A 12,564-nucleotide genomic window follows, 5' to 3' on the forward strand; every position below is an offset into this window, starting at 1 on the left:
GATAAAGAACAGAATACCGCCCTGCGCATTTTTCCTACAGATTTAGCCTTATCTTCTACATTATCTAACGCGTCCCTATTAGCATTCTTAGAATAGCGCCCCTACATAACCTAGATAATCTTCCTATTGATTGTGTGTCTGATGTTCCCCTTCCCATACCCTACCCTCTTACCATCACTTAATTTTTGACAGGAATGATCCTTGCGAAAGTTGTCCAAAGCTTTATACATCCTTTTCCCTACATGCCCTACACACTCCATCTTATATACCTTATGCCCTTCCCCATAGATCTCTTCTATCTTCTTAAAAGAACTGCTATCCCCATCACTAACCATGAATTTATATCTTAATCTATATTGAGTTACTGCCCTACGCCACATAGTTTGAGCTGCTATTGCTTCCACCCCCCCCCCCCCACTACTACCCTTGTGACCCCCATCACATGAATGCCCAGCCTCCCACTTCTTATACCTCTCCCCCTCCTTATCCCATCCCTTCTTAGCATTACATTCCCCACATATTTTTGACAAAACCTCCTGATCTAAAACCTCGCCCGTATCTACTGAAATCACCACCCCCACCCCATGATTCGACGAGTGCCCACGCCTATGCCATGTACCATCGAATGAGACTGCCACATCAACAATATCGTCAGGTCCGATGGAGGGGTCCTTCTCCCTAGCCTTGTCCCTCAGGTGCTGTGCGGCATCCTTCATTTGGTCTTCGGCAGCCTGTCAATAAAATAAAAATAAAACAGCTTATTAGTGACATGTTTATGCAAAAGCAGGAGATACTCTAAAATGATAGCTTCATTCTGATATTTTCTTTTTGACAAATACTTGGAATGATGTATCTTACCGTTTTTTTAGCCTTTGCTATATTTTTCAAATGGCGCTGGTAGCTCTGCTGAACTGGTGGCGGGGGGAGTCCAAGTATACTGGTGAGATCAGCAAGTCCCACTCTGCCCAGTCCAACCTCTGATGCTGCCATTACTGCCCTCCTGTTAATATCGGAACAGGACTCTGGCCTTTTTCCCTTGAAGATATTTTCAGAGGTGAGGAATGAGTGCTCTGCCTTACAGACAGAACACTGTAGGATGAGGAATGATCGTAACCCATTCCGTTTTGATGCATCCTCTAGTGGAATTAGGTGTCCTGCAAGTGCAATCATATAATAAAGGAACATGTTAATGATGTAGACCTAGTTACATCTCCCTCAATATGTACAAATAGATATACACTTTATTTCATATTTATTTTTGTGAATATATATAGATCTTTTCAAGAAATGTTTAAATTATTGTAGATCTAGCATGATTAGCTTTCAGGCAGATTAAATTTGAGCTTCACTCGAGCTTGATATCTAATCAGGGTTATAATTATTAACCTTTTAAAGTAAGCAAAAACTAAACAAACATTACACTCATCATATGAAATACATGTTTTAACATTATCTTACCTCCTGGGCATACAGTACATGAGCTTCTTTTAGGGCAGATGTCAGGAGAGGCCCACTGATCAAGTAATAGCCCTCCAAAACATGACGCGTTTCCTAATGGGTGGGGCAGGGCTGTGTTTTTTGGGCTGCAGGGGAATTGTTGAGCTTTAGCTTCCTTTCTGAAGCTGTCTCTTGTAGAGGAACTGTAGTATCATCTTATTTGGCTCTTTTAACACCATCCCACCTGGTTCCATTGAAACCTTTCCTCTTTTTGACAAATCCCTGGTGTTTTCGTGGCATTTTGGTGTACGAATGTGATACACTGTGAGTGTGACAGCATGCAATGTCATGTGGTAGGAATGCAAGATTGTTCAGGTCTTAACCTACAGATGGCAGCAAACACTTTACACATTGAGTGATTCTTGTAGAGCAGAAAGTGCCCTTCAAAATGATATCCTACTCTACAAACTAGATTGAAAAAAAGAAACTGCACCATTTTAGATATTTAGTTCAGATTTTAGTTTTCAAGCACCCGAATGTCATTAATTCACACAAATTAATTGCTATTAATCAACTATTTAAGGTACTTCTAGTGCAAATTTTCACCCTAAACTGGGGATTTAGCTTAATTAAATATTACTAAATCAAATGGAATTATAAAAAATTGACAGTGTTTTTCTAATAAATGGGGGGGGGGGGGGACATCTCCCTAAGGCATAAATACAAGGAGTTCTATAATTATTGCATCAAATGCATGCAGGTATTAATGTCATACAATCTCTTTATATTCCTTCTTTCTCACAATTTTGATGGTATCTGCTCGCAAAATGATGATTTCCAGACCCTTGTCGGGGAGTTCGGATTTTCCTGGAACGGACACAAATGACACCAAAATTTGCCGATCCCTTGTCAATATTTTCACAATTTATTCCCTATTCACAGACTGACAGAGAAATTTGCACCTGAAGGTAATTTTAGGTTGCTCTTTCTGTTGATGATATCGGATTTTCAAAATTTCAAAAGATACTATTTTGTCTTATCGAATTATGCGACTGCATGTCCGCGAAATATGGACATCCGCGAAGTTTGGACACACTGCCATACTTGCGAATCATTTGCATTTCAAAATCATTCTAGAGTCTATACAGCAATGGCAGATTTTTAATATCGATACATTTCAAATAAAAAGATCACATTTCTTTTACTTTAAAACTCCTGTAGGCCAACCATATCATTATTTTCGCATAAAGACACAGACAACACACCCGCTCCACATATCATCGTCTAGTTACTGAACTACTGAGAAATTTCACAGCACCCCCGGCCCCCGGACGCCGCCCCCGGACCCCTCCACCGGGACACACAAACACACACATCCAACAATAGGACTACGGTACCCTCTTCTCGGCGGTCTGTCGCCGATCTCCGAAAACTGGAGGAAGGAGAAGTACAATAGGCATAGCACAAGTTCAAGTATGAAGGGGTGACCAAAGTTCGCGGACATTTTAGAACACATTACAAAATGTGATATTCGATCTATAATTTCTCATATTCTACACAAATTTATTTATTTCAATGATTACCAAATGGACGGCAAAGTTTTTTGCTACAGATTGGTTCAACTAAAACAAATTATCGTGCAAGGATTTCGGAGATATCGCGATCTAAAAATTCGATGTCCGGCCGATCGTGCATGCGCGCTGAATCTAAAAAGGTCATAAAAACAACGAGACCTAACTTCACGCACGGGGGTTTACAGTTGATTTATCAAAAAATGTGATGCATCAAAAATAAGGTAATATCATAATTTGCAAGGCAAGACATCATACAATCAGTTGGTACCATTTTTTACTTACAATTTTGAGGAAATCTGCTCTCAAATTGAAGATTTTCAGACCGTTATCGGTAAATTGATGCAAAAGGTTGCAAAATTTGCCGATCTTTTGTCAATATTTTCACAATTTCGTACACAATTTCAAAGAGAATTTCATATCTGGGTAATTTTAAGTTCCTCTTTCCATTGGGGATATCAGATTTTCGAAATCTTACTGGTCACACCACCATACACAGTACAAACTAGAAAGAGAGAAAGAAAACACAGTTAATCTGGCACCTCTCGACCCTATATTGACATTGAAGCCATTGTGGTGGAGGTGATTATGTAATAGCTAGCGGTCCCTCCCTCATTAAGAGGATTAGACTTTGGATTACTTGGGGAAGGGGGTCTAGGGAAGAACCTAATCCTCAGATTTGCCCCGTGAAAGTGATGTCTTAAAACCCGAGTAAGCAAGGGACTTAGTAGGGTATGGAGTAGACGGGCCGTTTTCCTCATGTGAACCAGGGCGGCGTTTCACAAAACCATCCTACGTACAAGTTCACCAACAACTCATGGAACACGTGAATTAAATCGAACATGCATTTCAATGGGATGTTGGTGAACTTCTACGCCTACTTATGAAGGTTTCTAGAAACGATGCCAAGGTCTCAAATCAGTTACCATGATCCATTATGGGCCACCTTTACTTGATTAATGTCCTTTGACAAGACATTGATGTATATTTTCCACTCTCCACCCAGGTGTTAAATGGGTACCCGGTAGGATGCGAAAGCTAATGTGCTTAGATTAGCAAGTGTGCGCTTGTAAAATTACGCCTGGCTGGTATGCTCCCCATGGAGTGGAGAATGTGCATACCGGTACATTGTGTGTGGGTAAGCCTGAATCCGATGACCGGGGTAATAATATGATTACAGGGCACTCAAAAAGAACAGTATGAATACTGATGAGGCTACCCTGGGTAAACAAGACATATTATTATTATTAGAGGTGACCGTAACAAAATTGAATGGTACATGTGTAAACAACTGTATTGATTTTTTAAAAGTAGTTTATCTTCACCCCCCCCCCGAAAAAGAAAGAACAACACCCACACAACTGTTATAATACGTCAATAGTTTGTACGGTAGTGGCAGTCGAAAACTTTACTTGGTATGATGGTGTGTTTATTTTAATTGACTGCTAAAAACGCATGTGTATTCTCGTAATGGGAAACTATGACTTTAAGGCCTCTCCAAGGGCCTCGACAATTACAATTAATGCCTTACCAAAGGGCACTTGCGCATTTTCGAACCCGGGATCTCCCAGTTAAGAAAACACTGCTCTACCACTGAACCATCTCGCCTCTTACCTTGGTCGTTCACTTAAAGATGAAGTTGAGTTCTGGTCATGCGATTGCATTGTGAAAGAAACGGTGTGGAACCGACAAGAAAGGGTTGATCATATAGCATATAAGAATTTGTGTGTATTGCAAGGTTCTGGAATCATCAAAATGATAAGAAACTTGGCCAAGTCTTGGTAAAATTACAAACACTGTACACAGAAAGATGTATATGGGACTACACAAACACGTGGCGTAAAAAGCCGGCCCCCGATTTTTACGATGTTACATGCATATTTAGAATATGAAGGCATTTGAAGAGCCATGCTTTTCAGGGAACATGTCTTATCTGATGTTCTTCCACACTTGCATAATAAGAATGAGTAATGCTCACAAATTATTTTCACCTCTTCCCAGAACTCAACCTTCTCTTTAAATAAACAGCCATGCTTCCTTTTAATTACGATTAGTTCATGACGTAAAAACCACTCTTTTGGGGAGGTGATGTCATTTTTGGATGACTCTGTCAAAGCCAAATATGATGCTACATCCTAGTACATCCCCTCCAAAGCGTCGAAGCACGGGTCTGCACATTGTTTTGCAGGCACGCTTAAACGTGAAGCAAGAAGGCAACTTATATAACTTGACATAGGCGTTTTGTTTAAGGCGAAGTTGTTAGCCAATGCGTCTTGTTGAAGTCGAGAAGGTGACTTGATGACCTTTAACGATTCGCGTTCTTCCCTCCTCTTCTTAAACAAGGCGCCTTTGTGAGTTTAAACAACTCACCACCTCGCTTTCTCGACTAAAACCAAGCATCTTGGCATGTTAATCAAGTCGCCTTCTCGCTGCAAGTTTAAACTTCCGTACATGCTCCTGTGGGTGGCTGTTGAACATGTCCAATAATCTCTGCCTGTTTGTTGATGAACGTAGGTGACACGTGCTTATATTCCTTGTAAAACCGCAAAAACTTCTTGCGAATATCGCACGGGCTTCCTGTGATTGTGTGGCGCCGTAAACAGTCATATGGAGCCGTAAAACATAGCACGGTAGTAGCACGGCACCTGGTGAGCGTAATCAAATCCATTAGGTACGTGTACTCGCTTTGATTTACAATGATTTATGCCAGAGGAAATTCTAACCTTTATTATGGGGACTACGTGCATTTTCATTTGCAGGTGCTGCAAGATGGAAACTAACGCAGCAAACGGATGGTCAGAATGGTCCTATGGGGTTGGTAAACTCGGTGTTATCCTACTGTCAAAGATACAGGCTGAAAAGATATCACTAGATGAATCGAAACAGGATATACTTGTCAATGCGGTAAGTACAGTAGCTGGTACACCGATATTATGGTCCACTGAGAATATATCTTTGACGAATCCCTCTCAAACATTTATATTAAGAAACTCCTCCCCGCAGACTAAGTAAAGGGGCGACCGGACATTTGCTCCTTGTCTCATTTTTTTCAATTTCTTCTCCACTTGCATATTTTTGTGAAAAAGTAAACAATTTAAAAATGAGCTACAGTTAACCTCATCGGGAGACGTCACGTGATGCTCACCTGTCGTGTAAAGCAAAACAAAACTGACCCCCGCGGGATCATATTGGTGGACCAATCTTTAATAATTCTGAGAAAACGTAAAGCAGACGCTTAAACCAAGAATGTGCGTAGCCTTTGATTCCATTATACTTTGTTTCTTGTTGTTCCCAGTGTTGCCCAGGCTTTGTACAAACCGACATGACCGCTGACTTACCGGACAACCAATATGGAGGCAACAAGGTTACGACCGTAGAGGGCGCAGATACTCCAGTTTTATTAGCACTTCTTCCACCAGGCGTGAAAGAGCCAAACGGACAGTTCTTATTGAAAAGAAAGATATATGACTTTATCAACACTGACGTCTCCATCCAAATATGACATCCAGTAGAGCTGAATTTGTCAACTGAAATGGACCCAAAGGATGAATATTTACGCATGATTATGATGAAAATATCCTGTGCTGTTCGGACTAATGTACTTTCGTGCCGCAAGTAAACTGTAATCTTAACCTCAAACTGTCTACAAACAGTCTGAACCGTGGACATAATTTAGCTTTGTGATACCATGAGAGCAATCAGACAATTTAATAAAAGGATTGCAATCCCATAAGTCGAATTGACAGCTAACGGTCGTTATTTTCCCTCAAAAAGACATTTTCAAGCCCTTTCGTTTTGGTTAAATTCCAACGGCATTTAAAAGATAATACTAATTTAGAACTTCCCTAAAAAATGGGATGCTTGAAAATGTCTTTAAGTGGGAAAATAACGACTATTAGTTGTCGAATCGATCTAAGAGCTACAGAGCCAGTAAGTAATAGTCTGATTTTCAGACCATTGTACCGAATGATTGTATGTTTTATGCTGCGCAAAGATTCAATCAGTTTAATTTTGGCCATTACAAGTAGTGGGTTATTGAAGTAGACAAAATGCTCATGTGCCCTTAAAAGCTCATTTTATTTATGCTATTACCAAAGAAGAAAAAGTCAGTCAGTCACTCAATAGTGTCTAACAGTGAAGTAAAGCAAGTAAACAGGTTTCCTTGCATAATTTTAATATTAGGACACTGCTAACGTTTAAATTCCACAGATAGGACATACATGACATATTTATAATTCCTGCACAGTTCTACATAATGTGATGTTGTCTGCAAAAGGGACATTGTATCTTTAAGCCTTGGATAATTCTTTTTGTGGGTCCTTTTAAAAATCAACTTCTGTTGACAAGGACGTTCTTCCCATAGACACTAAATCTCCTTTAACTAAAGGGTGTGTCATAATATATAATTCATTTCGAAAAGTCTCCTCGCTCTCTACACTAGGAAGTCCATCTAAATCCCTTGGACAATCGTGTATTACACCTTGTAAAGTGATCATCTTGGGATATTTTAGCGAAATCAAATTAGTGACAGGTAATCTAAGAAGAGGTAGCGATTTGGGAACATTCTTCTTTCTTATAGAGGGCGCTAATACAGTTTGGAATCGTGTGTAAGGTAAAGTAATACTAATCATCATTTTCATTTTAAGGGAAGGGGAGATGGGGGAGGATGTTATAATTATAATTCATTTCATTCAATCGTTTCTTTCTTCTTCTTCTAATTGGTGCTCAATGTAAATAGCCAAATGAAGGTGGATTGTCGTAGCTGAGATAAACAAGCAATTATTTTTTTATTTCTGTTCTTACCGTTTCTTGGCTATTGTATACAAGATGAATTGTTTATGTATGAATGGCATCATTAAAGAATAATGAAAAACTAAATATTTTGTTTCGGGGAATATGTTTCTCTGGAAATGGTAGACCTATTATATGTACACAAAATAATTCATATAACAGATTGTTATAATGTTTTCATCAAACATTACTTGTTCGGGGTCGCTGTTATCATTTAAGTTCAACTATACAATCTCAGTCACAGTCAGGATAATGTCCACTGGTAAAATAAAAAAAGGAGGGGAAAAAGGGCATATTCTGAGGGGGCATATTCTGAGGGGGAATAATAACATAGGATTTGTACGTAAACATCCCGGCCCCCCCCCACTCAGTGTTATTTAGGGTACGCATATGCGTGTTCCAACCGACCCCCCCTTTTCAGCAAAAGTCCGGTGTGTAAAGTCAATACGGCTCGACCTTTTTCTTTTGTATACGAGCCTTTTTCCGCACCCCCCTTTTCAGCAAAAGTCCGGTGTGTAAAGTCAATACGGCTCGACCTTTTTCTTTTGTTACGAAAAGGACATTTTGGCAACACGCATGCGGTCATTTTGAAACCTGAGTGGAGGGGCCGGGGTAAACATAGTGTAAAGGGACACTACGTATAAAACACACACACGCGCGCCCTCTACAGGAAAAACAAATCAAATCGGAAGCTCATCTGCATTGCTCTATGTTCGCTATTATCACTTGACCGGGCGTTGTGGCGTGCGCCTGTAATCCAGCTACTTGGAAGTCGGGGTTGGTGGATCGCTTGAGAGCGGGAGTCCTGTATGTCGTCGTTCTATGGCGATCGGGCGTCCACGCTAAGCTCGGCATCGATATGGTTGATTGGTCGGAGGACTGGCCAACCAGGTCGTCTAAGGAGAGACGTACTGGCCCAGGGCGGAAACGCAGCAGGCAAAAGTCCCCGTGTGGAGCAGTAGTGGGATAGCGCCTGTGAATAGGCGGCGGCTTGCAGCCTGTTCAACATAGTGAGACCCAATCCTTTTTGGTGTTCAACGATCTCCCCCCCCTTTCCCCCTTTGTGGTGAGCACTAATTTTTGGTTTTAGGCTCAATAGAGGGGGAGGGGGGGGGGGGTATGGAGCTCTACTTTTTGTTTACTCATCACCCCCCCCCCTTTGAGCAACAAAATATAAATAAAAATCAAAAACAAAAAAAATATTTGTTTGCCTATTTGTCAGGGGCCACCATCCGTCACTGCACTATACACACAGAACAAGTGTTAATATGTTTCAATCTTTTGCTTACAAAATAAGCACAAGTTATCTTCAACAAAGCCGAATCTCAATCAGTGTTCTCTAGTATATATTGCTCCAGGAAGCAGTTTATATTGAATTTCTCTTAGTCTGTTAACAAGAGTAACTTTCCTAGGCCTACTAAATATCTCCCCACATACCTCATTTGAAAAATCTGAAAATCCCTGTCCATCATTAATCTTCAAAACAAATATATTTTGTAACTTCTCCATTAAAATATTCATATACCTTTCTCAAAAATAAATCTCTGAGGAGCTTCACAGTACCTTTAAACTGCATTAGATTATCATATTGTTTTACATCAACTGAACTCCAGTTATCCCCTTTTCCGCTTCTCAAAATAGATTCCCCAATATTCCGTACATCAACAATTTTGTTTCCTTTGACCCCAAATGTCAAAAATGATATATTGACTGCATGCCCTTTTCAACAAAAATATCTTGAACTGAAATTACATTGCATGTAAACAACTCATCAAAAAAACAAAAACAAAATCCTCAATCTTATTTACGGGGTGTAAGCCACAAATTATGGTTAAATAAAAGAAATTGTTATTGTTAACAATAATTGGATTATTCTTTTATTCAAAATTCCTACAAACTTCTAATCAAACTCTTCCCATGCTTTAATCAATTCCCAATAGAATTTAGGTACTTTGAAACTTAAAGTTGACACACTAAGCAAATAAATATCCCTTAATTTGTTACCTACGGCAAGTATATGTTATTTTTAAGTTTTTCAATTACTTAGTATATCACAAAAAAATTCTGTCTACTCGAAATCCTCAATTGAAATGTCGAAAATATCCGCCTCTCTTTGCATAAAAAATCAGTCACGGCGCTGGTCTACTATTTATGACCTCACGTCCGGGAAAGAGTATATTCACGTACCCGGATGTTCCATAGCAAACATGTGCAGAGTGATACGATTTTCTGCATATTTTTGTTTCAAAGGCTGAAAAGTCTAATAAATCATAATTCTATGTACAATTCTTTACCTTCCCCTAGTACTTCATAGTATTAATATCAATTCCCCTTTTAAAAATTATGACATACATGCCAACGATGTGCTATTAGTCGATATTTTCACCATGTAATTTTTGTTTTGGTGTTGAAATCGGCCCAGGCACGGAGTGAACAGTAGCTGTCTACCCATGCACAGTTCCATAGGCGCCGGAAGTGGGGGGGGGGCAGGGGGGGCAGTTGCCCCCCCAGTCAAAAAAGTGGGGGGGCAAAACGCATTTTTGCCCCCCCAAAACGCCCCCCCCCTCCAAAAAAACAAAAACAAACAGTAAAGGAGTAAACATGGTTTGTATTTTTAATCCAAAAGAACGTAACAATAATAAAAACCTAAATTAAATCACATATACAATCATCTGTATACAATTCCATTCAAAGAAAAAGGAAAGTTCACAGGAATTAAATTTCATAAACATTGCGCATGCCACCTATACGGTATTTATCAATGGAGATCTCTATAATAGCGATACGCGCATATCGTGGACATATTGTGCGAGAATGGGAAAGCGTGTCCGTTTTTTTTGTTATAGGGGTGAGAAGACATGAGCCACTGAACGCTGGCGTACTGATGGGGGGGGGGGGGGGTGATGTATTTCTTATTCGAAACAAGTAATTTACAAATGTTGATGTTGTGACATGATTTTCCGGCATTTTTTCTCCATTTTTCTTGTAAGTCATACCTTTTTATGCGTTTGTTGGAAAATAAGAAATTCCCAAATTACAGTCAGGCGAAATACGCTTATTTAGAAGCCTTTATGTCATGGTCTGCAAAGTGGCTGAGCTCGACCTCCCCCCCCTCCTTTTTGAAAAAGTATGTTAAAGAGAAAAAGAAAGAAAGACGGAGAAGAAAAAAAAGTGACCTGCCAATGTCACAAATAAGGTATAAAAAATGCTCATCTGACCTTAATTAAATACCTAAAACCCCTGAGCTTCAGGGGGCTCTGCCCCCTGGACCCCACCAAGGGCCCTAAGGCGGGCCCCTGGATGCTCATGTGACCGTTATTAAATACCTCAAACCCCTGAGCTTCCCGGGCTTTGCCCCCTGGGCCCCACCAGGGGCCCTAAGGCGGCCCCTGGATGCTCATCTGACCTTAATTAAATACCTAAAACCCCTGAGCTTCCGGGGGCTCTGCCCCCTGGACCCCACCAAGGGCCCTAAGGCGGGCCCCTGGATGCTCATCTGACCGTAATTAAATACCTAAAACCCCTGAGCTTCCGGGGGCTCTGCCCCCTGGACCACACCAAGGGCCCTAAGACGGCCCCTGGATGCTCATCTGACCGTAGTTAAATATTAAACCTCTGAGCTTCTGGGGGCTCCCCCCCCCCTTGGAACACGTCAATTGCCTTACAGAGGGCCCCTGGATGCTCATCTAACCGTAATTAAATACCTAAAACCCCTGAGCTTCCGGGGGCTCATCCCCTTGACCCCCTGCCGAGGCTCATGCCCTGGACCCCACGCCAATTTACGATCTACCTGATCCACTTTGAAAAACGTTCCGCGGGACCTGCATGTAACGTGTAAGACTGGTGGCGATGCAGATTTTTCGTCTCCCCCCCCCCCCCTTCCGAACAATTTTTCTCATTACGTCACTGCCCCTGGAATGTGAGCCCCCTGGAATGTTTGCCCCCCCAATCCCAAACTGCTTCCGGCGCGCCTGCACAGTTCATTACCATATACTAAAGCGATCTCCCGATGGTTTCTTCTTCCCTTTTCCCATGTTTTTCGCCTTCCTTGGCCCTGAAGATCCTTCATCTACCAATTCTGACACCGGTAGTCAGGAGCAAGTCTTTGTTAGTTGTTTTTCTTAGCTGGCAACGTCGCTTTCATTCTCTTGCAATTGCCGATAAACATATAACTAGCGCACGTACGTTCCATCACAAGCAAGCAGCGCCTAGAGCAGCGGCTTGGTCTTACCTCCCGATTCTGCTCGCTTCACGAACGTTCATGCAAGAGCCGCATCACTCGCCAAAATATTATAGAGGAAGCGCGCTTGCATGATCTCGTTCAAGTTTGATATTTTACAACATAAAATGTTTAACTGGTACTGTATCCTTTTTTGAGGCAGTCACACACATCTATGATAAGTACTATCATAGTTCTAGACCTATTCGTTTTACAAAACTGCTCCTGTACCTTATCTGATGACAATATATAATGCATCCGCCTATATTCATACATGCACGATTTAACTTTAATTCCTAAGCAGTAAACTAGTCTTAAATCTCTACCAAATAGGTGAATATGAGGATATAAAAAGAAATCAGCGACTGGAAAATGTTGCTTAGTTATTCTTCATTCAAATGAAAACAGAAAATCCATCAAATATACTCCTTAACAACAACAAATCTAAGCTCTGACAGGATAGCATTTACGTAGGGATATCATTGCCATTTACCCTCACTGAGCCCATGAGTCCCGTTCGTGACGTCACGGATAGAGGCCCGACTC

General features: G+C 40.9%; 2 protein-coding genes across 2 annotated transcripts; one reads left to right on the forward strand and one right to left on the reverse strand.

Moving 5' to 3' along the window:
- Positions 1-1,961, reverse strand: LOC115926119. The gene is made up of 3 exons (XM_030990615.1): positions 1,459-1,961; positions 859-1,154; positions 1-731 (listed from the first exon to the last, which is right to left on the reverse strand). Exons 2-3 carry the CDS (start codon positions 988-990, stop codon positions 111-113), a joined length of 753 nt encoding a protein of 250 aa, XP_030846475.1. The 5' UTR covers positions 991-1,154; positions 1,459-1,961; the 3' UTR covers positions 1-110.
- Positions 1,962-5,735: 3,774 nt separating this feature from the next.
- Positions 5,736-6,856, forward strand: LOC115926121 (carbonyl reductase [NADPH] 1-like). Its single transcript, XM_030990616.1, has 2 exons — positions 5,736-5,912; positions 6,304-6,856. Exons 1-2 carry the CDS (start codon positions 5,739-5,741, stop codon positions 6,508-6,510), a joined length of 381 nt encoding a protein of 126 aa, XP_030846476.1. The 5' UTR covers positions 5,736-5,738; the 3' UTR covers positions 6,511-6,856.
- Positions 6,857-12,564: the final 5,708 nt, after the last annotated feature.

Source organism: Strongylocentrotus purpuratus, unplaced genomic scaffold (genome assembly GCF_000002235.5).
Source record: "Strongylocentrotus purpuratus isolate Spur 01 unplaced genomic scaffold, Spur_5.0 spur5_scaffold_19, whole genome shotgun sequence".
NCBI classification, from domain to species: Eukaryota; Metazoa; Echinodermata; class Echinoidea; order Camarodonta; family Strongylocentrotidae; genus Strongylocentrotus; species Strongylocentrotus purpuratus.